The sequence below is a fragment of the Mustela nivalis genome, assembly GCF_964662115.1.
Source record: "Mustela nivalis genome assembly, chromosome: 5".
NCBI classification, from domain to species: domain Eukaryota; kingdom Metazoa; phylum Chordata; class Mammalia; order Carnivora; family Mustelidae; genus Mustela; species Mustela nivalis.
In genome coordinates, this window is record NC_139024.1 from 70,103,965 (window position 1) to 70,131,758 (window position 27,794).

Sequence of the window (27,794 nt, forward strand, 5' to 3'; positions counted from 1 at the left end):
GCAGCTTACGTGTGGCTCACAGATGGCTTCTGTCTCATTCCGTGTAATCCAATCATCCTGCACGGCTGCGTCTCACACTTCGTCTCTGGGAGTAATTGAAAAGCTCACAGCGGCAATTGTCTCTTCTTCCAGATGTCATCAGTAGGAAGAGCGTGCCTTTCGCCACCTTTCTGACAAAGGATGCACCCATGGCTCTCCAGACCAGAGTCGCTCCGAGCAAGGTAAAGAGGAATGGCTTCTTGGCGTTGGCTTCCCGTAACCGCCTCCCACTGGTGTAAGCAAATACGTTCTATAAATGGTGTCTCTGTCAGGAGGCAACTCGTTTCACTTTTGGCTGGGAGCTAAGGCAGAAAACATTCTGCAGCCCTCCTGGCATCCTGGGGTGATGGTGGCAATCTTGAGACAGCGGTGCCCAAGAAAAGATCCTAAAGCATTCAGATAAGGGGCGTTTAGCAGACCCTGTGTCACTCACAGGCAAACCTTCTAGAATGAGCACCTGCACCTCAGTTTCTCGGGTTCTGAACTCATCACAGTTTGTCTTTCCTCTTTTTGGGGGCAGGGGATGGCTTTAATTTTTCCAACCTCTAAAAGATGTGCAAGATTTTAAAGGAGAAGTATTGAAACATTTTAAGCTGGTCGTTTGTTATTTTCTTTTTCCCTTGAGGCTAGTGTTAATAGTTGTGTTCTATTTCAGTATAAAAATACCCCTTTAAAAAAAAATCAAAGCACCTAAAACAAGGAAATTTGCAAAGCCTCAAAGCAGCTGTGTAAATTCATACAGGCTTTGGGCCTATAAAGATCTAGCCTTAAGGGAATGACACTCTGGAAAGTCAGATTTTTACTTAAAAATTAAATTATGTTTTATGAATTAGTGCTCCATTCATTTTAGTAAAATATCAGCTCTGTATGTGTTTCCTCAAGCTTTTTCTGCTCACTGCCATCATCACAACATACATCATCAGTTAGAAATGTTCAGTATGGCAACAGCTAAGAAAAATTTTCTAGGTCAGTGAAAACATTATTTCAGGGAAAATATTTTTAAAAATTTATTTTAAGAGTGTTTTAGACTATTCATAATTTATATAGAATTGGGGAATTAAACAAGCAATAATAACTTTTACTGAAGAGAAAAAATATTAAAAGGTAATACCCTTTTCCTTAAGTAGCTTACATAAAGAATCGGGACTCTATATTTAGTTTGGGCTTAAACACACACACATACACAGACACGCTCATATACACACTCTCCTTCCAGTGTAAATATTCAAGTAATTGCGGCAGGTCTTCAATTTTTTAGAATCCCAGAGCTTTTTGTGTCAAATCACAGCTATAGAACATTAAGCCAACACTGAATTCATTCAAAATTGGTGAGTTACTGAAAAGTCGATCTCATGATACATCCCTGTAAGTTATGAGTTAACTTTCTTTAAGTCCTTGTTCATTGTCAGTATCATCATCTCAGGAACTATTCAGATACTCATAAATTAATAGTAATAGCAAAAGTGACCTTTATCCTAAGAGAATTCCAAGACTTAACAAACATTTATTGAGTGTATGCAATGTGCCAGGCATTGGGCTAATTAAATCCCCCCGTCCATATACTTTAAATGAGAGAAAAGCTGACTCAAGGGAAAGAGCCATGGCCAAAGGCCATTTAATTAATTTGTTGTCTGGGGAAACAGCACAGGAACTGGGAAGAAAGCCCAGGTATGAGGACTGCTAAATTGTTGTTGAGAATACAATGTATTGTTGTTCAGAACTCCAATAGGATACATATTTCATAACTACATTGAACTAAATGCAAAGTTACAACTGTAAAGCAAATGTTGAATTTTAAAATAGCAGAGAAACACTGTTCCTGCATGTGACCGGTGACATGAACTAGAGAATTTCATCCATACAGATACTTTTGAAGGGAACAACTATCAGAAGTCTGGATCAGACACTGTGGTCCTACAAGTGAGAGAGTCGTATTTCATGATTTCTCTGGAATTGCCTGAAGAACTAAAAAGTAAACTTTCACATGGGGAGTAATAGGGCAAGTTATGATCTGTTGAGTACATACAGTAGCCAATGCTAGGAGTTTTACACATGTTCTGAATACAAAACCTCCATGAAATTTTATATGTATTTTATAGATGAATAAAACAAAACACAGAGTAATTGACCAATGTCATAGACCTGCCAACGAGAAACTAGAAAAGAAACCCTACTGTTTCTGACCCTGGAATCTACCCGTTTTACAAATAGACTATAGATCATACTGAACTGAAATTTCATTATTATTTTTACTTCTTTTCACTCATCATTAAAAAATATATTTATTGCCCACTAACCAAGAACTGAACAATAATTTTGAGGCTGAAGAATTAAACACGATTAAATCCATGTCTCTCTCTTTGAAAATCTGGAGAAAGGGGAACCTCTCTAAATTGGAATGCTACAAACAATGTGATTAGACCTATTAAAAATATGCACAATGCTGTGGAAGCAGAAGAAATAAGAAAGGATCGATTCTGGCCGATAGTAAGGGATGGAGTCATGATATGATATATGAACTAGACCTTGAAGAATATACATATATTTGCTCTGTAGAGAAGGGTAAAGCTCTTCTACTTAATGGTAGCATTCTGCTCTGCAAAATCACATAAGGATTTCCGGTTTTCACAGAATAAATAGAGAAAGTTATTATAAAAGAACTAGACCCAGAATTCCCATAGGTGAATTCCATAACTCCAAAGATCATATGCCCCAATGCTACTTAAATTATTTCTGAGTATAGAAAAAAAAAAAGAAAAGCCACAGATAATTTTATAAAACAAGAATTACTATGTCATCTAAACCTTTTAAAGATCATACAAATAATAAACTATAGTTCAATCTTACTTAGGAATATAAAAGTAAAAATCTAAATAACATACAATATGAGCAAGTAATATTTATTCCAAAAATGTAAAGGTGGTTCAGTATTAGGTAATCCATTCACATAATTTACCATGTTTGTAAATCTAAGTAGAAAATTATAGAATCATCTTCATAGATGCTGAAATGGCCTTTGACAAAAGTTGACTACCATTACTGATTAAAACACTGAATAAAATAGGAACTGATTATTTCTTCTTTGGTAACAATATGTCTATAACAACATACACACAAACACACATGTTGCAGTCCTAAAGCCAGTGTATTTCTTGATGGAGGATGTTAGAAGCATTCACACAGTAAGGCCAAGAATGAGGAGGCAAGGATATTCACTAACTCCACTACTATTTGAAAATAAATTATTATTTTTAATAATAAACTTTATTAAAATGTTTAATTTAAAACATTTTTATTTAAATTCAATTAATTAACATAATGTATTATTGGTTTCAGAGGTAGAGGCCTGTGATTCATTAGTCTTATATAATACAGTGTTCATTACTTCATGTGCTCTCCTTAATGTCCATCATCCCGTTACCCCATCCCCCCACCCCTCTCCCCTCCAGCAACCCTCAGTTTGTTTCCTATGATGAAGAGTCTCATGATACAGCTGTTCTAGCCAATGCAATCAGGTTGCAATACGCAATGGGACCATAAGAATTGGAGTAGAAGAAGTGAAACTATATTTACAGATGATATTGTAGTATATTTGGGCAATAGAAGAGGATCACTAAAAGCACTAACATAATAAAAAAATCGTGTAAATTCTGTAAAGTGATACAGTATTAAAAACACAAACCAGAAGTCTTTATGTACATAAACAATAGCTAGTTAGAGGATACCAAAAGATAAATCTTCTGTTAACACTAGTAACAAAAGCAGGATTTATTTAAGAACAGACTTAACAGGAACTGTGTTAAAGGTATGTGAAGAAAAATTAAAATGCTTTTGAAAGATACACAAGTAAATTTGAATAAATTGGGGGATCTTGTTTATTTTTGAATAGCAGGAGTGAACATTATAAAGCTATCATTTATTCCCATATTAGTAATAAATTTAATATTATCCCAATAAAAATAGCATAAAGTTGTTTTACGGAGATATTAAAGTAGATTTTGAAGCTTATTTGGAAACAAACATAAACATAAAACATAGCTATAGTATCCCTAACAAAGGACCATCGGGGCACCTATATTAAAACATACTACAAAGCTTCTATAATTAAAACAATGTGATATTAATCTCTGAATAGATAGACAGAGAAGTCATTGGAAGAGAATAGAAAGCTCACAGATAGACAAAAATACATATAGAAATATAGTTTAAAGGGGTGCCTGGGTGGCTCAGTGGGTTAAAGCCTCTGCCTTGGGCTCAGGTCATGATCCCATGGTCCTGGGATGGAGCCTCACATCAGGCTCTCTGCTCCGTGGGAACCCTGCTTCCTCCTCTCTCTCTGCCTGCCTCTCTGCCTACTTGTGATCTCTGTCTGTCAAATAAATAAATAGAATCTTTAAAAAAAAAGAAATATAGTTTAAAAAGGTGCTATCTCATTGGAACGTCAAGTTGTGTGACAGAAGACATACAAGGGCAAGGGCATACAAAGAAAATGATGGGGATGTCTGAAAAGAACACAAGAAATATAGGTGCTCAAATTTGGGACAATCTTAGCATCATCAACAAGAAGCATGACATTAGTGTGTTATAACACATGGAAAATAAAGAAACCCCACAAATGACCAAAAAACAGATGAATAAATAATAAATACACAAATTCAAGGTAAGAAGGAAAACCTCTCTATGAAAGAATATACTAATATGTAGAAGAAAAAAAATTTGAGACAATTACCATTTTATAACACCAACATAAATAATTGATTCAAAGTCTATCTATGGATGCTAAAGTCAGTAAATAGAAAAGTTTGGGGGGAACAGGACATTCACATAATCTCAAGTGTAACCACACAGATTACTTATAAATAACAAAGGATAAAGACTGCAATTAAAATAGATCAGAGCAATATAAGTCAATCAGAGAATCCTCTCTGATATGAGGAATTTGAGAAGCAAGGCGGGGAGTCCTGGGGGATAGGGAAAGCAAAAATGAAACAAGATAGGATCAGGGAGGAGACATACTGCAAGAGACTCTTAATCTCACAAAACAAACTAAGGTTGCTGGGGGGTAAGGGGTAGGGAGAGGGTGGCTGGGTTATGGACATTGGAGAGGGTATGTGCTATGTGTAAGCCTGATGATTCACAGACCTGTACCCCTGGGGAAAATAGTACATTATATGTTAATAAAAATTAAAAAAATAAAATAAATTTTAAAAATAAAATAAAATAGATCAGCAAGCATCACCTTTACCTCGTGATCAAACTGACCATCACCCATGATGAGACAAAATAATACTATGTGTCTCCTCATGAGATACAGTGGGAAATATACAAGATTACCAATTAGAATTCTTCCCCAGAGATTCCTTTTTTTTTCTTTTATTATGTTCAGTTAGCCACTGAGTAATACATCATTAGTTTTTGATGTACTGTTCAACATTTCATTAGTATCATGAGGAAATCATCAGACAAATCTCGTGTATGGCACTAAAGAGATATGACAATTGAACTTAATGTGAAAATTTAATTGATTCTAGATTTTGAGGACAATTGAGGAAATTTGAATATGAACTCTGTGTAAATAATATTGTGTATCCATGTAAAATTTCTTGTGTATAATACTAATTTTGTAATTATATAGGAACTGTCCTTGCTTTTCTTGAGAGTTTGGGGAAAAAATACCTGAGGTCACTGAAAATTTTGTTTTCACTTTTGGTCCTTGAAAAATAAATATGTTACAATTTCACATTACCTTTTCAGAGTATCCCTCCTCAACATTTTTGCAAAGGCTGTAGTTAAATTTTAAACCACTTAAGGGGGCAAAAATGTGAATATTAATAAAAAGACTTATTTTGAAAAATGTGTATTTCATGTAAAATACTTCGGTATAATGCAGTGTGAGAGATGTGTGTGTAGATTAAGGCCAATCTGCATTCTATTAGCTGTTGATTAGCATCTGAAATATCCTTATCAGGAATCCACACTTGAAGCTCTTCTCAGGCAGCAGAAAAGTTATTAATGAAACCCATACCAGAGACTTTGTCAATGAGCATAAGAAAGAACTTATTTTTTTACTGATGAAATGAGCATTGTTCAAAGTATGTAAAATTGAATACGTGTCATTACCCTTCTGTGAACAAGATATCAGAATCTGGGAAGCTCAGCCACCTAAATACCATCACAGGAACACCCCAGATCTAGAACCCATATTCTTGTTCTGTCCCTGCCCTCACCCTCCCACCACCTCCACAAGCACTATCCCTTCCCTCAACACACACACACTTCATGAAGAAATTTGTCGACTGATTTGGTCCACATGACTGATCCTGACTTCGGGATATCATTGCGATAGCCTCCAAGTAAATCTGACAAACACGAAGTATTTATCAAAAGTGCTGATAGAGAGTGGGAACTCCCTAAATTTTCAAAAGCAGGTTATATAAATACCCTGAGGTTTATTGGCTAATACATTTTTGTATATTTGGCACAATTTTAAGAATGAATGACTTGCTCTGATTGTAGCATACAATGTAGAATCCTGGTCTTTTATTTTTCATTAGAAATTTATAAAATGTAGAAAAGGAAGAAGGAAATATCCATGATTTCAGCATCTAAAGACAAACACTCTTAAGATGTTTATAGTTCCTATCAGATTTGCAGGTTTTAGAAACTGAGTGGAGGGTATGGTAGGGAAATGTAAAAGCCTCCACTTACTTTTAATCTCTGGAAGCTATAGATGTTGACAAAAAGAACCTGACAGCTCCAAGTAGCAATTTAACTGAAATTTGTTTGAATAATGGATTATGGGTGATTTTCACTTTTTTTGTGCTTCATGTTTTTATGTATTCCAAAATTTCCACAATGACCATTAGGTTCAAAGTCAGATTTGTTTATATTTTTATCTTTTGCACTGAATACTTTGGGGACTGAATTAATGAATGTGTATTATTTTAATAATAACTGGGATTTAGAAAACCAAAAAGGCAACTGAGGTCCTAGAGTATTTGCGATCCTTTTGAACTTCAGAGATTAGAGAAGTATTGAAGATCCAAACTGACTGAAAACTGTTAACCAATACCTGGAAACCATAACCAGTACCTGGAAACAAGAGAATTTGTTTCATCTTCCCCCACCCCCAGAACTACCCTAATCCTCATAACCAACTTTATGGTACTAGTTTTAATAGAGAGCCTACATCTGAACTTGGTTGCCCCATGTTTATCTTATTCATAGTTTATAACATGAAATAAGCCAGCAGCCTTCTCCTTCTGAGAAGTTTTGGGGTGTACTGACCCTTCCCTCAACCCAATTTGTGGGATGCCTTTTACATAGGTCACCATGTTTTGTGCGCGGTGAAATCTCTAATGGGACATCCCTGGTGCTTTAGAGAAGTTCAGCTGACTCAAAGACGGCCACCCATGGTGAAGTCATTGGTGGAATAGCCCCCGTTCATTTAGCTCTATCCAACTCAGGTGCCATATATCAGATAGTGATTGTTTTATCAAATCAAGTTCTTTTTTTGTGTGTTTGCCTATGAGAGAGAAGTAGTTAACTGGGAGAAGAGTTGAAAGAAGAAATAAAGAGAGAAACAAAGACTGGAAGAGAGAAAATCGGTGCAGTCATGTTAAGTCTCTAGCCCCACAGTGTACCTAACTACTGAGTTCCTGTGGCTCCTGAATGGCGGGTGGCGAAGTGCAGCTGAACAGCTGTTGAGACAGTTCCCTTAATTGATTCCGACACCATTTCCATTATCACCATTAAGAGAGTGAGCTTTTCTGATCCCTTCAACTAGAGGAGTCTAATGAACATATAGAAATTTGAAATATGACTTAGAGTACCAATGCTACAGATAATATTTTTAGAGTTTTCAGCAGCTGCCCTAGCTGTAGATACGATGACTAGACTGATGGTCTCTAGTTCTTCTAATGGGAATGGGGATACTCTCTCCCCGCTAGGATTTGAAGTGCACTTAGTTAGACTTGGAATTATCCTTTAAGATTACAGATTCTTTTTTTTTTAAAGATTTTATTTATTTATTTGACAGACAAAGATCACAAGAAGGCAGAGAAGCAAACAGAGAGAGAGGAGGAAGCAGGCTCCCCGCCGAGCAGAGAGCCCAATGTGGGGCTCGATCCCAGGACCCTGGGATCATAACCTGAGCAGAAGGCAGAGGCTCTAACCCACTGAGCCACCCAGGTGCCCCAAGATTAGAGATTCTTAACCTGGGATCCATGCATGGACTTCAGAGGTTCTGTGAGAACATTGACATTGCACACCATGTCTTGCATATTTGTGAGCATATCTATTTTTATGCATAGTCCATAGTTTACATTAAACATTCCACAGAATAATAAGCCCCCAAGGCTTAAAGACACCATTGCCTTATTTTACAGATAAAACATTACTCGGAGTAACTTTCCTATAATCATATAAGTTGTTACTGCTAGAAACTAGGTCTCCATCTTCCATTAAAAATTTATAAAATACAGAGAAAAGGGTGAGAGATCATCAATGATTTCACCATGTAAAGACAGACACCTTTAAGACTTTTCTATTTCCTACCAGAAATATGTGTTTAGGTTCAGAATCACACTTTTGAAAACCACATATTGATAAATTGCTTCCCATTAGACTCGTACTAAATTCCACTCACACCAGCAGTCTAGAATAATGTCTATTATATTCACCAGAACAAGTGATTCTTTAAAAATATATATATCTTGCCGACAGGAGAACAATGGTGTCTTCTTGTTGTTTCAGTGCGCATTTCCTTATTATCTGTGAAGTAGAAGATTGTATTGGTTCGTTCCGGTTGGAAATCTCTCTCTCATCCATCTTGCCCATTTTGCTCAGAAATCCAGGTCTCCCAGCTATTCGTCCAATTCCTGTTTAGAAATTCTACCTGAGGAGGAGACCATAGGAGAAACCCACGTTCGTTTATCACCTGGACTTGTCCCTACGGCCTCCGTAGTTGTTTGCACTGGAATCATCTGAGAGGATCATTAAAATCCAGTTACCTGAGCTCTACCCAGTATCTACAGAATGCTAACAGCAGACATGGAGTGTGAGGAATTTTGTATTTTCACAGGCAAACACTGGGTGTTTCTTAAGAATAATGAAATTTGTAAGCCACTCACATACAGGTCGTGTGAACTGATTTAAATATGAAGAGTGTGGGGCGCCTGGGTGGCTCAGTGGGTTAAGCCGCTGCCTTCGGCTCAGGTCATGATCTCAGGGTCCTGGGATCGAGTCCCGCATCGGGCTCTCTGCTCGGCAGGGAGCCTGCTTCTCTCTCTCTCTCTGCCTGCCTCTCCGACTACTTGTGATTTCTCTCTGTCAAATAAATAAATAAAATCTTTAAAAATAAATAAATAAATAAATAAATATGAAGAGTGTGGACCGTTGTGATTTTTACTAACAGCTCTGTGTCATTGCGCAGCCAAGGTTATCTCCCTTCTGTGAAGTAGTTTTGCCCTCATGACCAGAACCAAAATACTTACTTTCTGACTTGGAGTTAATAAACATGATGCCAAATTGCAACTTTTCCATCGACAGCTTTGCGAACATCACCTTGTTTCTCTGAACCTCTGCTTCTTCATCTGAAAAGAGGTGATTATTATCCTAGGTCAATCTTACCGTTTATTTTGAGGGGTAAGCTAATCTATATATGTATACTTTAAACAGACATGTAAATATTGGATATATTTACTTGTTCCAATTGTTTGCTGTGTGATAACTTTGGGCATGATGTCAATACTCCATAACTATCTGGTGACTGATTACCATCTTATTGTTCAGCCAAGACTGCTCTTATATGAGGTGTTGTTCCCTGTTGCCTGATCTGTCATAATGGATACTCCTTAACTCATCTGCAGCCTGAAAATCAGCCATGCTTCCCTCAACCCTTAATACTGTAATGAATCAGTCAACTGTGTGCCAGGAACCAGACCAGACTCTGTCATTAGTGAGCATACGGGACACACCCCGTTCCTCCAGATAAAATGGGGTAAGTATCATAGAACAATTAGACCCCATATCTTTTAGCTAATTCCTTGAAGAAACACCATAAGATATGTGAAAGAGATCCCTCTGGGGTGTTATGAAATGACATAACAAGGAATTTTCAAAAGATAATAATGAAGAGAAGGATGAGAGGTAGCTATTGACTCCAGAAGAATGGAACGAATATGAAATTTTCCTATTTTTCCTCTTAAAGATTTTCTTTACTTATTTGAGGCAGAGGGGATGGTGGTGTAGAGAGAATCTGAAGCTGATTCTGCATTGAACACGGAGCCTGATGTGGGGCTCGATCCCACAGGCGCAATATCATGACCTGAGCTGAAACCAAGAGTCTGACACTTAACTGAGTCACCCAGGTGCCCTCAGGTTTTCCTTTTCTGAATTAAGCCCAGAGTTAGAAGGTGGAGAAGGAATAGCAAAGTCTCTTCCAGACCAGGCAGGTTCTTTGAGACCGACAATGAAACAAGCCACTCTATAACATTCACACTGAGTGCTATGCTGGGTAACCTACTGACCATGGGGATCAGGTGGGTAACAATCCAGATGCTACATTGCTATGTGCCACCAAGGCCAGACCTTCACCCACGGACTTTATAGAGCAAAGGGTAGTTACCTAACATGGCGCCATTTGTGCACCCAAGGGGAGATCCAAACAAGCCTTCCCACATTCTGGTCCGGGCATGTTTTCACCTCCACTCCACAGGGCCTGGAACACATAGCCCTGAGGGAGGTCCCTGGGTAGGCACGAACAAGATGGAGACCCAAAGATGGAGTCAGTATTGTCAGCACTCCTACACCAGTCAAACCAGTTTGGAAACTGGCAGGAGAGTCAAATGAGGTATGCAGCTGGGGCACTCAGGCTCCACGGAAGCTCTGAAACCCAGGAGTCACCACCTGGATCTACTAGTTCTGGTTTGGGCCATTCACAGACCTCAAACTAAAAGAGTTTTATTCTTTTTTAGTAGGTATAGTCCTTCCTTAATATCAACTCCTTAAAAACATGCTTTGTCTTTAGGGCAATGGCAGGAAAGATGGCATCACAATATTTTGCATCAAAAAAAGATGGCAGTGTAAAGATGACTTTTAGCAGACAGTGTTTTTGAAAGCAAATTATAAAGTATTTACCATATCCTAAATTTGCACATTTTGCAGACTTATGCATATATATTCTATTCTCAAAATAGTTTTGTTATTATGCATAAATAAAACAACATGGGGGCTCTTTAATAAAGTAATTGCATTTATAATGATCTGTATTTACATATAATAAACCTCCAATCATTGTAACACCCTAAAATATTAACATCATCAGATATTCAGTCAAGTTCAAAGAGCCAAATGTCGGGCGCCTGGGTGCCTCAGTGGGTTAAGCCGCTGCCTTCGGCTCAGGTCATGATCTCAGGGTCCTGGGATCGAGTCCCGCATCGGGCTCTCTGCTCAGCAGGGAGCCTGCTTCCCTCTCTCTCTCTCTGCCTGTCTCTCCATCTACTTGTGATTTCTCTCTGTCAAATAAATAAATAAAATCTTTAAAAAAATAGTTAAAAGAGCCAAATGTCATATTTTTTTATACTTTATTTGGTTCAGGATCCAAATATGTTATTTGAAGGAATAATAAAGGTTTTGGCACTTGCTAAATATCTAGACTTCTATGAACTTTGATTCTTGTATATTAGTTTTTCCTGAAGTACAAAAATAATTCTATCATAATGAAGTTATATATTCAGTCATTTGGGTAGCATTATCTTTCCTTTGGTAGTTGAATACAATTATTTTTCTGTCTCTGTCACTAAATAAATGTATGATGTTGGGCCATTCACTCAACCTAGTCAAGAATTAGTTTCCATCATTTTAAAAAGAAAGTGTTGAAGTAGAATTGCTTATTCAAAATTCTTTTATCAAGAACCTAGCAGGTGAGAGGAAGGACAGTACAGGGCAAAGAAGAGCTTTGACATTCAGCTGCTCTGAGCTGGAGCCCTGTCACAGACAGGCCACTGAGCTGAGATAAGTTTAACCTCTCTTGCCTCAGTTTCCAAATCTGTGAAATGCAGATGATAGTTCCACATATCCAGAAAGGTTTTCATGTGTGCACATCATGGTGGGGGATGGGGAAGGGTGGATGAATTGAGAAATTATGGTGATAGGGCTTGAGACATAAATAGCAAATAGAGTTACACTATCAACCATTTGGGACGGGGTTGAGGGGATGAGGTTGGAAGGAAAGGCAACCTTGTCTAAAAAAGTGGCTGTTAGCCACACATGGCTACTGAGCACTTGAAAGGTGGCTAGTCAAAATTGAGTTGTGTTGTCAGAAGTACTCTGAGTTTCTAAATGTAGTATGAACAAAAGCCATAAAACATCCCATTAATAATTTTTAATCTTTAGTATGAGTTGACAGTATAATATGTTGGCTATACTGGCCTAAATAAAATATTAAAGCATCACTCTGTCAATTCCCCCAACCAGAGCTCTCTCTTTGGTAGCTATCTGTTAATTCGTCATTCTTGCCGTTAGATCAGTGGTTCTCAACGTGTGGTCATAGAAACAGAGCACCCAGCATCCCCTGGGAACTTGTCAGAAACACAAATTTCTGGGTCCCATCTCAGACCTACTGAATCAGAAACTCCAGAACTGGGGCCCAGAAATCTGTGTCCTAGCAGGCCTCAAGGTGAGTCTGATACTTATCCATTTAAAAACACTGCTAGGCTGAGTTTCTATGCTTGGGACCACATCCCATTCACTCTGCATTGCCACTCAGTCCAGTGACTATTTGTCAAATGAAAGAATGGATGAATGAATCCTGATGATGTGGGGCCATCGGAGGATATGCAGCAGGAGAATGTCATGGTCTGATTACCTTTTAGAAAGTTACATTTGCAAGCTGCGTAGAGTATAGATTATAGGACGAAGTTACTAGAGGCAATTGAATTTTCTCATAGGAAAATTATTATTTGAAAATCTAAATATAGTATTCAGGTGGGAAAAAAGTAATTATTTAAAAAATTAGGCCTTGCTTTTCAAAGCATTTCTTTTAAAATAACTTTATAATGTGTAATTTTATTTATGTATAGTGTTTTGTAAATTTGGGGGAAAAGTAGACTCACCTATATGTAAAATTTGTCAATAAATATGTTTTCCCACAAATTATGATTTCATTTTTAAAATAATAGCTACAAATGTCTTATACATATGTATCACAATTGTCTGTTTGGATTACAAAAGTAAAATTTTAAAGCAAGTGAGTATATTTTAAAATATTTAAATTTTGATATTAACATAGAAAGAAAAATAATTTCATGTTTGTATATTAGTATAGAAACTATATATTATTTATCTTATTTTAGATTGAATTAAAATATAGGAATCATCTAGAAATATTTCAACTAGAGGATATTAATGCTCAAATTAGAAGAAAAACAAATTGATGTTAATATGTAGAATAAAGAGTAAAGCAATCCCAAAGACACATTACCCTTAAGAAGCTTTTAAGGCTGTATAAGCACCAGTGTTGTTCCCTACCACACACCCATTTTCCATTGGCAGATTCTTATCCCTACAGTTGGGAATTTGGGCACATTAAATGTGGGTATGGAAGGGGCGTCTGGGTGGCTCAGTGGGTAAAGCCGCTGCCTTCGGCTCAGGTCATGATCTCAGGGTCCTGGGATCGAGCCCGGGACTTTGCTCCCAGGGCTTGGCACCGACTACTATAATAAAAATTATTAATTGTTCCAACCTCAAAAAGATATAATTATGAGACAGGGTGAAGTGCAAACTATCACTAGAATGGCACCCAATTATAGTATATAAATGTATCAAATCAGCATGTGGTACACATTAAATTTACACAATATTATATGTCAAATATATTTCAACTAAAAATAATAAAATAAAATAAAATAAATGGATAAATAAAAGGATAAGGCTAGGAAGAGACAAAGGGTCAAGAGGAAGGGAACCTGGAGTGAGAGATACCAAAGGGCAAAAGGGGGATGAGCTTGATGGGCAAAAGGAGAAGAGACTTGGGAAGACTACAGGCAAAGAGTAGGAGGGGCTAGGGACAACAGGGGTGTGTAGGGGTTGGGGGCTGGAATCCTGAAGGTGTTAGAACCTTTTAGTCCTAATCTCCTCTGGTTCGCTTAGGCCAGACAATTAACCCATTTTTAAATACTTGAAAAAAGTAGTTTGTTTTCTGGAATCCATTGTCTCTCATGGTTCGTCTGATCTGAGGGTTTTAGAGGGGAAGGGGCAATGGGGTGTTAGGTGAGCCTGGTGGTGGGTATTAAGAAGGGCACGTATTACATGGAGCACTGGGTGTTATAGCAAACCATGGATCATGGAACACTACATCAAAAACTAATGATGTACTATATGGTGACTAACATAACATAATAAAATTTTTTTTTAAAAAATAAGAGAAAAAAATATAAGCTCCATAAGGACAAAAAAAAAAAGGAAGAAGTAAGTTTTGGTAAGTCTGTAAACTTGGTCCATTCAGCCAAATGGTTGTGGAGTGCTCTGTGCTAACTCTCTTCTCTTCTTGCATCTAGTGGAGGGCTCCTCTGTGCCCAGGCCAATTAAAAGATTTGATAAATTTGGTGAATTGGTCATTCAGAGAAAACGGATAATGCTAAAGTGTTTAAGTATTGACCAAACAAGAAGACTTTTGAAAATATAAAAAGAGAAAAGAATACACTGGAATATTTCCATGTGAAATGCTGACATTTTTATTATATTCATAAGAATATATTTCAGAAGATTAATAGTGAGGTTCAGACAATTTCAATTGTTTATTGGCTTTTTAAATGTTTATTCATGTGGACTGGCTATTTATATACTTTGTCCATTTTTCTCTTGGTTTGTGAGTCTTTTTTTTATTTGTATGTGTTTATGTATTGTGGATATCAATCCTTTGCTCCTAATATATATTGCAAATATTTTATCCCATTTTACCTCTTGGCATTTAAGCCTTTAATCCATTTCAAGTTTATTTTGGTGTCTGGTACAAGACTGGAATCTAATGGGGTTTTTCTGTCTAAAAGTTAGACAATTTTCACAACACTGTTTGTTAAGTAATCCATCTGGTCCCCATTAATCTACAATGCTTTCTTCCAAAGTCTCATATGTGGCAGAGGCCATTTTAGGACCATCTATTGTGTTTTAGTCAATAGCTCTGTAAACTCTTGCACACAGGTTCCGTGATTACTGTGTTATTATGTACTTTTTTGTTCATACTTTTCAAAATTTCTCAGCTGTTCTCCTATTTGGACTATTATGATAGCTGTAATTATGATCATTTTGTCAAATTCAATTGTAAATGTTAGCATGTAGGAAGTGTGTTGTGGGAGAAGGAAGGCAAGTGATACGGATTTTTCTACTGCATTAATCCTTGGTGCAAATGTGGACCACGCTAGCCTTTCCAGTCAGAGAAACTTTCCTTGTGGACGTTGAAGTCCTTCCCACCCCATGGGTCTCCAAGCAAAACAAAGCCAGCCAACACCATGGACTGGGCAGCCATGGTCTCTTGTTTGTCAGACTCATTACCAACAACAGTATGAGAAAGCCTAGACTCTTGGAGCTCATGCTTGTGTTCTCTGCAGCTTGTTTTGCAGAATCTTCTTGTGTGTGTGATCCTCTTCTACACCATGTACTATGCAGTTCTGGACACGTGTGGCATGATGCTCAAGTAAGTTGCCTTCCAACAGAATTAAAAAGCTAAGAGTGAATCTGAAAGGAGATTATATTTGACACCCAATGTGCCTTTATGGAATAGACGGTACAATATTTTAAAAATGGTATGTTTTCACATCTTTTTAAAGGAAAGATAGCAAAAGTGTCATCTTCGAAATGATGAAAGCCACAACCATGAAATGATGTGGTTGGATAGGACCAGACAGGACTGCTCCTCTTCTTCGGAAGATAGTGATGGAAAGAAAGTGAAGCTCTTACTCCCTGAGCTGGTATTGAAACAGAGCAGATTTGAATGAGAAGGGGATTTAGAGATAATCTACATCCAATTTAAATATTTTCTGATATGTACTGGAAATACCTCTTGGACCCAAATCAGGAGACCTATCTTCTAGCCCAGGTTCTTACTTTCTGGAAAGATTTTAACTAAACCATAGAGCTTCTCTTAATTGTCTTCATTTGTCAAATGGAAGTAATTGATCAAAAGAGAGTTACGATAAAGACAAAGTAAAATGTGTATTTTCAGTATTGTTTCTATGTAAATGTGAAGCATTTTTTTCAGAGCGTTTTTTTTTTTTTTTTTTTTTGTCTTGCTATGGTTGCATTTTGCCTCTACAAATTTAGGTCGCCAATAAATTGATTGTCTTGAAATACATTATGTAGATTTACAAATAATTTCTCAGAAGTCGAGTGTTTATATAGTTTAATTTTATGGTGCAAGAAAGGAGTTAGGACCCTTTGATTTCAATATGCATATTAGTAACCAAAAATAATTATACCAAGTTTTGCAATGGGAATAATGTTTTTCAGCATGCTTGCAGGCAAACCCACTGAGGAAGCATCTGTGCTCACATACAGCCTCAGCTCTTCCTGGGACTGGAGACAGTGAAGCCATGCCTGGAGTAGGGAAGAGCTAAGACTCTTCAGGGCTCTCTGAGCCTGATTTCAGGGATTTGTAGTTAACGTGAGTCAGAGGAGAGGAATTTTAAGTTCTTGGGCCTTAAAGCTCCAGGAGGCAGCTAACTGATTGACCAGCTGCACACAACTACAAACAGGCACCATAGAGGGTGTATATTTATAGACTCAGATTTTACAACCGAAAGAGATCTCAGAGATTAACCTTTTTAATTTACAGAGAAGACATGAAAGTTCAGCTTCTAATGGAACTGACTTGCCCGAATTCCCAGTTTCACAACACCATCAGGTTTAGAACCTGGGTCTGGATGATTTCCCGGGCTGATGCTCTTGCCACAGCATTGGGTTATGTCCTCTTCCCGTGTTTGATGGAAAGGACTTTCAAGATGATAGCTAAGGGCTAACTACCCCCCCCCCACCCAGGGGACTTCACTAGACAAATAAGACAACAGAGTTAAAAAGTTTATTTGGCTGCCAGCTTCTACATGTGCCACAATGTGGCTAAAGCTAATGACTTATCATGTGAAGAGCAATATTCAAAGCCTTAGTGTGGGAAGTTATGAACTGCCTCCCCCAGAGTAAACTATTCTCATTTGTAACATCTTCAGGGTATATGAGCTGCATGTCCTGGCACCATTTGATTTCAAAACAAACCCCTCATGGCACAACACAAATTATAAAGGTAATTGGTTTTAATTTCCAATCTTTGTCAATTAGCGAGTTAAATGCCTCAAAAAAACAAAATATTTTTTGTTTTATAAAAATTTACAACATATCAAGCCTTTTTCTCAGCCATCTGTATCTTATATCTGACTTCAAAAATTAATGTGGAAAAATGCCATCCCAAATTTTAAAGTGGCTATTCCTGAAAGATGGGATAGAATGGAGTAGTGGAATAAATGAATAGAATGATTATAGGAATTTCTGTTTGGTGATCTTGTATGTATATTTTTTATACATTAAATATTTTTCAAAGAAGACCGATTTAATATATTGATATAGAGAAATGCTCATGAGATATGGCATGGAAAATGAAGATGACGATAGTGTTTGTGTAGTGTAATTATTCATTTTTGTAGAACGGAGTAAAATACATGGTGTCAGTGGTAAGAAATCTGGAGAATTATGCAACAAACTGTTATCTCCCAGCTGGGATGACAGAGGACTTTCATTTTCTGCTTTGTACATTTCTGCTTAGTTTGATTTTTCTTTCCAAAGTAGGGGGGAAATGTTCCAAAGGAAAAGTAATATGTGAGAGTATACTAAGAAAAAATTTCTCTCTTTAAAATTCATAATATTGGTTAAAAATAATTATTAACTAATACCTACTGTATTCATAAGTCTTTTATGTTAATAATAACAGCTACTTGTATTGAATATATGTCAAACATACTTGTTTGGGGGGATTCATGGTGAGTTCATCCCATCTTTAAAAAAATGAGATTTTAATGTTATTTCCATTATAAAATAATACGCATAAATTAATGAAAGCTTATAAAATACCCACAAGTAGAGAGTAGAAAAAGAAGAAATTCAATCACAAACTTACTTTCTAAATAAATTATTCTTAACAGTCTATCAAATTTCTTCCTACTCTTTTTTTTAATAAATTGTGGATTTTATAAACATTACAATTCTTTAGAAAACCACTGGACTTTTTTGGGGAACAAATATGCAAATGTACAAAAATTGCCTCAAGCCAGAGAAACCAGATTTTTGAATATGACTTGCACAGGAAACTTGGTCAGTTAAAATTACTGAATTCATGGGGCTCCTGGGTGGCTCAGTGGGTTAAGCCGCTGCCTTCGGCTCAGGTCATGATCTCGGAGTCCTGGGATTGAGTCCCACATCGGGATCTCTGCTCAGCGGGAAGCCTGCTTCCTCCTCTCTCTCTGCCTGCCTCTCTGCCTACTTGTGATCTCTCTCTCTGTCAAATAAATAAATAAATAAATCTTTTAAAAAATAAAATAAAATAAAATAAAATTACTGAATTCAAATTAAAAAGCTTTAGAACAACCTCCTCAAATGGGTAACCTTGTTTGGTACTATTATCAATTGAATTTTAGATAGACAAGGAATATGTTAGGAAAAAGAGACTTTCATTCTAATGAGACACAAGAGGTCTAACAGTCCATCTTAAGTTTCTCTTTATGTGCTTTCCTATTGAAGATAGAATTAACTTATTTTCTATCAAAACTGTCCACAGTTGATAAGGGAATAGTCACAGTAAAGAGTTAAGTAAGAGCTAGATGTGTGTTTTTGGGAGGGGATTGAAAACTCAACTGTTAGTATTTAATTCTTGCCTTTGGGTCAGTCCATGAAAGATAGGAATGACACAGCTTATTGGAAAGCCTGTGTTTTTACATAGTGGAGATTAGTGAAGATCCCAGGATGTCTGGCACAGTTTATATTCTTCTCTCCTCTCACAAAACACTAACATTTGTACAAAGATATCAACAAAGCCTTAGCCCATTAGATCTTTAATTTTGGGCTTGGGGAGATAACTGCCATAACTCTTCAAAGTTGTTACTTTGAGAATTTAGACTTTAATCTCAGAGATAAAGTGTAAGAGTAATCTCAGAGCCTTGGGCATGTAGTTAGGGTCAAGTTTCTTGTCTGTTTCAATGATTTTCATCACCCAGGAGAATAGGTTTAGCAAGGACACTGGAAAGTTTAAGTCTAGTTAAGACATTTTGATTACTAATATCTTTCCTTTGCATGGCAGAAAATAGGCTACAAATTGCTTTCATTTCAAATTAAAATCCTCCCAACAATTTCTTGAGGTAGATAAGAAAGCACTCCACTTCCCAATTATAGAGAAAAAAAACAAGACTGACCCAGAGGTTAAAATTGTACTCAAGGTTTTATAACTCCTAAGCTCAAAGGCAAGACTATAACACTGGTATCCTGACTTTAAATTTTGTATTACTTCTTTTAAATCATGCTTTCTTTCATATTATAAACAAAGCATAAGCCTTTTTCATCAATATATGCAAATACAGCTTGTTCAAGACTAAAATCAATGTCTTCAAGCAGCTGTGAGTTAACCTATAAAATCTGTCAATCCTGATAAAACAGGCATCTCCATTTCCCTATAATAATCTGGAGGCTCTGTGAGCCACTGATAGAGGTAGAAGTAGAAACGTGTTGGGAAGAGGTGGTGTCAGTATGAAACAGCAATGAAGTTCCTTCCACAGCTTCAATTTTAGGGAACAGGACATGCTGAACCAAACTTTCTTCCCATATGATAAAAAAGAAGTTGGTATGAATTCTCCCTCCAACTTTTTGAAACCCGGTAAGTAAAATTAAATCAAATTGAGGAGCAGTAACTGTAAGGCTTTTCAAAAGGATGGCACTTGGGACTTGCTCACTTGTTAGTGCCTAGCTCAGCACAAAACAATCACTGGTTTGCTGGTTAATAAAATTATTTATGCACAAAAGGATAGAATATTATTATTTTACCTCTTGCTTTGAAAAATGGAGAGTTTGCCTGTCTAGATTCGTTGATCCCTAAATTATAAGAACATACTAATCATTTGCTGCATTATTATTAAAAAAAGAAAGGTAATTTTTACAGAAAGTCAAGTCATTACAAAGGGACCTTGATAGTATGCCACATACATATCTTGCACATGTTTGATGGGTCTCTCCTTTGAAACCACGATAGTCTTAAAGATCCATATCAAAGCCAAAACGTTAAACATTGACCCTTCACATGTTCAAGGCTCTTAGAGATTTGTGGTCCTTACCTGTAAGTTACTAGCTCTTGATACATGTTGTGGAGACCACTCTGAGACAACTGAGTGGATTTAGAAGAGTGTCTCCATCCACACAACTCATTTTTGAGGCTTCCTTTCATCCAGGGTTATTCATTATGTGTCCCAGATGACTATCTGAACATGCCGTTTTGTTATAAAGACACAAAGGAACTCGTTTCCAAGAAAGGCAATAATTGGGACCAAAGAAATGCTAAAAGTCATTGAATTCTTACATTTCTTTTTTCATTTCTGAAAATTCAGAACTGAATTTTTCATTAGTTTTTAATATAGCTTAAATAGAGAGTTGCAAATCCAATTACAGACCAGCATGTATTGGTTACATAGTAACTTTTCTTTATTGTATTTTACCTTTAAATTGATAAGTACATAAACAATGAATCTTGGAACACTGAAAAAATAAAATTTTTTTAAAATGGTAAATACAGAGAATGTGAAACAAATTATATACTGTAATTTTTCTGTGAGTCAAAGGATTATTAAGGGACAGACTATGTTAAAAAGTTCTTATCCGAATTTGGGGGTTGTTAAGAGATGGGATATTTTGGAAATTCTTACCAAAATTTCTTTGCACAATCTTACTAATTGTGTTTCAGAAATGTTAGTTTCTCTAAGTCCCAAATAATTATATTCCTTATTCTATTTGCAGTTCTTCTAGTCTCAACACAAGTCACCTACTTTGTTTGCTGATTGCTCTTCGTTCTAGTTGTAGAAGAATGGGTCTGGGATTATGCTGTTTCAGTAACTATTCTCCATGTTGTCATCACTTCTGCTGGTAAGCAAAATAAAATAAACAAAGAAAATATGTTAAATCTGATTTTGTATCTAAACTGCTTCACAAGAGTAAAACTTGTTAGCATAGTGTCCTCTGATGGCTTAATCATCAAAACTGATGCTAGTTCTTCCCTCCCTCCCCACCCTTCTCCCCAGCTAAGTTCTATACTTCCTGGGAGAGGTTTTGATTGGCTGCATCTTCCGATTCAGAATGTAGATGTTTCACATTCTCTGTATTTACCATTTTAAAAAAATTTTATTTTTTCAGTGTTCCAAGATTCATTGTTTATGTACTTATCAATTTAAAGGTAAAATACAATAAAGAAAAGTTACTATGTAACCAATACATGCTGGTCTGTAATTGGATTTGCAACTCTCTATTTAAGCTATATTAAAAACTAATGAAAACAGTACTGAATGTAGATGTTTCCTATTCTTCTCTCATGTTCAACTTGTCATCAGCTTGTACACAGTTTGCCTCCGTTTGGAATACTTTTCTTCCAGAACCTTCCTTGAGGCAGAAATTGACCAAAGACTGGGAACTGGACCCCAAGGAAACCCATACTGGCAGGCTTGCGAACTTTCCAACAATAGTTATTTTACTCAAGAATACTATGTTCTTAAACAAGGGGTTTTATTTCTTCCTGCGATCTTTGGAGTCAAAGGAAAATGGATTCAAATTCCAATCCTACCTTTTTATGAAGTGTGTAGTCTTAAGGGAAGTCACAGCATCATTCACATTAGTTGCCTCCTCTATGGAGCAGGGAGACCTAGGGACATTTCCATGAGAATGAGAAATTGTCTGACATAGTGTCTAAGCAGATCATAATTACTCAGTAAATGACAGTTTAATCCATTCTTTCATTCATCTATTCAAAACTTACTCTTCTGTCATAACTTTTCTCCCTTCCTATCTTCCATTATTTAAAAAAAAAAAAAAAGGTACTAGTCAAATGATGGGTGGGAATCAACCACAAGCTAAAATTAAATGTTACTTTTATTTATTAGCAACTTAAATTACTCTTTTTTTTCAGTACTGTTATCTACTTATGACTTAATCAGTTCTTCAATTTAAGAATACACAATTTCCCAATGAATTATTACATCCTAGCATCACTATTATTAGAGAATTCTCGTACATCAATCTCCTTGTCCCCAGACACACACTCTCCTTTAGTAACTTTCAGAACTACTAAACCCCATATCTCAGTTTCTCTATTTTACTTTGGGACTAAGTTTACATGAAAGACGACCATGGGATATTTGCAAAAGGGCTCTGAGGCATAGGGTGGCTGAATCTTCAAGGTTGAGACAAGGTATAGGTTCCAGACCCAGAAAAGTTACAAGGTAATTGTCTAACACATGGCACATAGAAAATACTTAATAAATACAGCTAAATAGAGTTCAGAGTGAAGTGGCTCAGAACTCCAGAGAAAGTCAGGTGTTGAGAATTCGGGATGAGCTTAGGATTATCTGTTATATAACACTCAAATCAATTCTGTGAGTTGACCCAAGAACCTGACAATTCATAACATCCTAACATCTCCTAGAGGAGGAGTTTCAGGTATCTTATTTAATAAATGACTTTGTAAACTATGATCTAAGTATAGCTTTGGGGTTAGCTGATTTCATGAATGTGAAAAAAATTTCTCTTTGTCATGTGGATATGATCTGACAAAACAAATATTTCTTCATGTGTAAAAAATAATGCATTTTAAAAAATGAACAACACCTTCTTTTTTTTTTTTCTTTTCCAGTTATGTTGGAATTCCCCTTGACATCACATTGGTGGGCTTCTTTAGGTATAGACATGTGATATCCAAATATATTATACACGTATGTGTATATATTATGCTCAGCATAAAATTTATACGTAAAGTGGGAGCATCAAAATATTTTTATGTGAGTCAGGTAATTGGACTAGAAGACTGCTCAAATAAATAAAAATAAAATAAAATAAAATATATTTTAATTCTACAATTATAGGGAATAAAACACAATATATGTTTGTGACATATTCTTTTGGTTCTCTTTCAACATGAATAATGTTACTATTTTTATGGTAGCACTATTTAATTTCATTTACTTTTTTCTCCCCACAAGTGGAACAACTGAATTAATCAATTATACATCTAGTAACAAAACTAACCAAGTTGAAGTGGACTTTTCTAAAGCTTTTTCTTTAGCTTAAGCTAGGTATTGACCATGGATATTTTTACATTTCCCCTTTTCAGTAAATTTAGCAATAGTTTTTATTTAAGTATTGTCAAGCTTAATGATGAGAATGGAAAGGCAACATTTCACCACATTGTTTTCCTGAAAGTTATCTGTTTAATAGGTCAGTATTATTTATATTACTCATTAGCTCCCTTCACTACAGGTTAATGTTCTACTTCCCTTACATATACATAAGTCTTAGTGTGTACTCTTCTCTAATATTGTTTGGTTCATACAGGAAACACATGTAGAATGTACTGATATTTTATTTTGCATGATGCTTTCCAAAATGCACATTTTTAATGAATCAGAAAGAAGATACCTGAAAGACAGGTTACCAGTATAAGTAGAAATGAAAACAACTTATCCCTTGGATTTTCCTCACAATACCCAAAATTTACTAAGCCCTAGGCAATTCAGTCACCTAGCATATACCACCTTGATGACAAGGAGAGTTGGTGTTGGCATACTGGAGTGGCCACTACAATTTGCTAAAATAGTTTGGTCACTATTTCGGCTTTAAGATCTAGGGTTAGATTGTACAAAAAAGGGGTTGCCAAATGATGTTTGAGGTAAACTTTGATTTTCTTTGAGTCAAAAAATTTAGATACAAAATAATAGTGACTAGACATATTGGAAATTTTATCTCCTGGTTTCACACTGGATGTACACGTTTGTGTGAGGAAATTGTGCAGTCTTGCCAAGCCTCTGATCCACTAGGGGCTCTTACCTCAGGGACCTTTACCTTTCATGGGAGTTATACTGTTACTACCACACAAGGAATAACAGATTTATGAAAGCCCTGTTAGGCTGGATGAATATTTTAAAAAAAGAAGAATCATTGGGCCAATGAAGTCAGAGCTAAAGGTGTTCTCATACAGCCAAACAGCCCAGGTAGGTAGACTTCTGTATTCAAAATCTTTTCTACACTAAAAAGTATTTTCCAAATTAGAGGAGAGCATATTTTCCTTTTATAATTAGAGAGAAAATACTTTATGAAATATTTTTAAATACAACAACACAAACAAATGGCAGGTCTGAAGAGCTAAAAGAATTGAGAATTGTAAAACTGTTGGCATGTGCTTTGACTCCATTGCCTTTGAATTTCTGAGTTTTAAGAGCTCCTTACTATTAATTTGACAGAACCACGCATCTATTCCCTGAAGGAAGTTTTGAATTTCAACAATTTATCAGCACAGAATATATACCTACTGTCTCTTAGCTGAATCTATAAACTACCCTCTTTCAAATGCTGTGTCAGTTTCAGGAACATTATTTTAGTCATGACAATTGTTCTTATTCATAATCTCACCAATGAATTATTCATTATTGGTAGTTAACCAAAACTCCCCTTTCATTACTTGCAGGATCCGGCTTAATTTCAATGATATGTGGAGGCCAGGCTTTTGCATACTGTTTGTTCAAAGACAACTTTATCTATCCAGATCTGGATGAGTTTTAACAGAACAGCTGAATTAATTTGCCTCAGAATTTCTATATTATTATATACATTGTGTTGGAGTTAAATTGTATTTTTTGTTCACACCTATATTCAAGATTGAATTTATTCTAGATCCTTGATAACTATAACAAGAAAAAGAGATGTTAATGGAGAGCAGACGAATCCTAGTAAGGTATTCATAAGCCAAATGTTGCCAATTCATAAAAGGCAGTGTTTACCAAAGTGCTCTCCATAAAACACTAGTTCTGTAGTATGTTAATAGTACCACGCAAGGTGGTACTAGAAAGTTGCTTGTTTAAGTATATTGTGGATTCCTGGGTTTATGTAAAACAGACATTTATTTTGGGACCTCTCAGAATCTTTAACATACTATTATGAACAGGGCATCTCAAAGCTGTGCACCATTTCTCAGATGTATTTGACCCAGGGACACACTTAGAAAATGCTGATGTAGGGGTGCCTGGGTGGCTCAGTGGGTTAAGCCGCTGCCTTCGGCTCAGGTCAGGATCTCAGGGTCCTGGGATCGAGTCCCGCATCGGGCTCTCTGCTCAGCAGGGAGCCTGCTTCCCTTCCTCTCTCTCTGCCTGCCTCTCCGTCTACTTGTGATTTCTCTCTGTCAAATAAATAAATAAAATCTTTAAAAAAAAAAAAAAAAGAAAATGCTGATGTATCCTGTGGAAGGTATAACATAGAAGAAAGTGGAGTTAAAATGATTACAAATCTCTATAAGCAGAATTAGATTCTATTACTGTCGCACTGTCTTTGTTTCTCTGGTAGCACATTGCTTGTAAAGTTATTACCTTTTAAAAAATATTCGTGTCTATTTCTTTCCTCAGATTGTGTTCTTATGACAAAGTGCTTCTCAGAATTTAGTATGCATTTGAATCACCTGGAAATCTTGTTACTATGCAGATTTTGGTTTATGCAGAAGGGCTGGGATGGAGCCGAAAATTCTGTATATCTTTTTTTCCTTTTTTTAAGATTTATTTATTTATTTTAGAAAGACAGAGAGAGAGAGAGAGGGAGAGCTTATAGAGGGAGAGACAGAGGAAAAGGGAGAAAATCCTCAAGCTGAGCATGGAGCCTAGTGCAGGGCTGGATTCCAGGATCCTGAGATCATGACCTGAGCCAAAATGAAGAGCTGGGCACTTAACTGACTGAGCCACCCAGGTGCCCCTAAAATTCTGTATATCTAATAATTCCTGGAAAATGCCTGTGCTGTTGGTCCATGGGCCACAGTTGAAGTAAAAGGTCTAAGTGGTTGGACCAGATATTTTTTAAGGTTATATAGCTCTGTACTGCCAGTCCTATCTTTATTCAATAAATGCTTGTTGAATTAGATTAAAACTGAGGCGAGTTACACTTACTTAATTGTTTTAAATATTTACCACTTTTAAATGTAGTTAAAATACCTTTTGATATAGAAGAAGTGCACACCATGTTTACAACTAAAATATAAATATAGGAAGAAGGATAGGAAAATAACATACACCACTTCCCCTCCATCCATATATTTCCACATACTAACATTTTGAGAAAGAATTAAAACTAAGCCAGCTCTGGAATTTTTTCCTAGATGACTCTTTTTACTCTAAAATCTATTTCTCTTGGGTTGCCTAGCTGGTTTATTTGGAGCGCATGTGACTCTTGATCTTGGGGTTGTGGTTGTGAGCTCCACGTTGGGTGTAGGATTACCTAAAAATAAAATCTTTTAAAAAAAGATCTATGTCTTCCATAAAGATTTGCATCCAACTAATGAAAAATGTCAAGCTAATTATATATATTCCAGACAACCTTCCAAAAACAACTTTGTGTTGATCAGTTACTGGTTAGATAATTCAAACCAATTCATGCATATGTAAATATGAATATAATGATACTTTCTTCCTTGCTTCTTTCTCATATTTACTTATTTCCACAAAGTTTTGTCTTCCATACATTATTCTCAATCTTCCCATTATTCTCTTCCAAAATATTTAGTCATAGAAGTAACAAAATATGTAGCTCATCTAAATCAAACGATTATGAATTCCTATTATTAATAGAGACTTTCATCTTTAAAGGAAGGCAGCATAGGATAGCTATGAACAGGTCAGCATTATGATCTTTGATTCTTCAATTAAAACCCCACCAACAGCATGCAGAAAAGAGTATCTTCTTATATATATAACAAAACTCAATCCTGCTCTATGAAAAATACAAATATCAAACAGTGAATCACTGATGAGAAAGTCTGACCCTATAGAAACTCACACATGGAAGAAATTTGCAGAAACATTAAAACTGCCTAAGTAAATTTGATAATTAAAAAAAGATTTGGTTGATTAAGTACTTTTTAATATATTGAGAATTAAGTTACACTAGTAAATTAGAATAACAATCTCTTCAGACTCCGAAGACCATAATATCTTGTCATTCTGTAGTGTAGCTTAATTAGCATGTTTATTTCTAGGATTAGGAATCCATCTGCTCAGGTAATTACTATTGTGTGAATCCTTCTCTTTATTTTTTTTCCTCTTGATCACAAGAATAATCTGTGGTTTTCTTCTCTTACTCATTAAAACGATTACCATTATCAATTTGATGACACAACAAAAATTAAAAATATAGTTAGAATACATATTTTAGATTAAATATATTGTATATCAGACACAGCAACTAAATATCCACTTTAGCTTTTATTGCTTTGAACTGTATATTAATTCAAAGACCAAGAGTCATGCCCACATAACATACTTTTCCAGTGTCCCTCACAGAATCATAAGAAGGTGAAATCCTACCCAGAAATTACGTAAATATTTTTTAAAAGGTAATACTTTTATGTCATGCATAACCTTTCCATGAACATCCTTTACAGTTATTACACCACTGTGGTATAATGTAAATCAATTTGCATATTCTTTTAATAATGTTTT

At 36.0% G+C, this 27,794-nt stretch overlaps 1 protein-coding gene across 1 annotated transcript; it reads left to right on the top strand.

Annotated features, from left to right (window-relative positions):
- Positions 1-188: 188 nt before the first annotated feature.
- Positions 189-24,879, top strand: TMEM244 (transmembrane protein 244; the record flags this gene model as incomplete). The annotated part of the gene is given in 7 exon segments (XM_082730251.1): positions 189-221; positions 15,648-15,733; positions 17,259-17,332; positions 21,076-21,113; positions 21,117-21,201; positions 22,958-23,002; positions 24,785-24,879. Coding segments are annotated over 7 exon segments (456 nt in total).
- Positions 24,880-27,794: the final 2,915 nt, after the last annotated feature.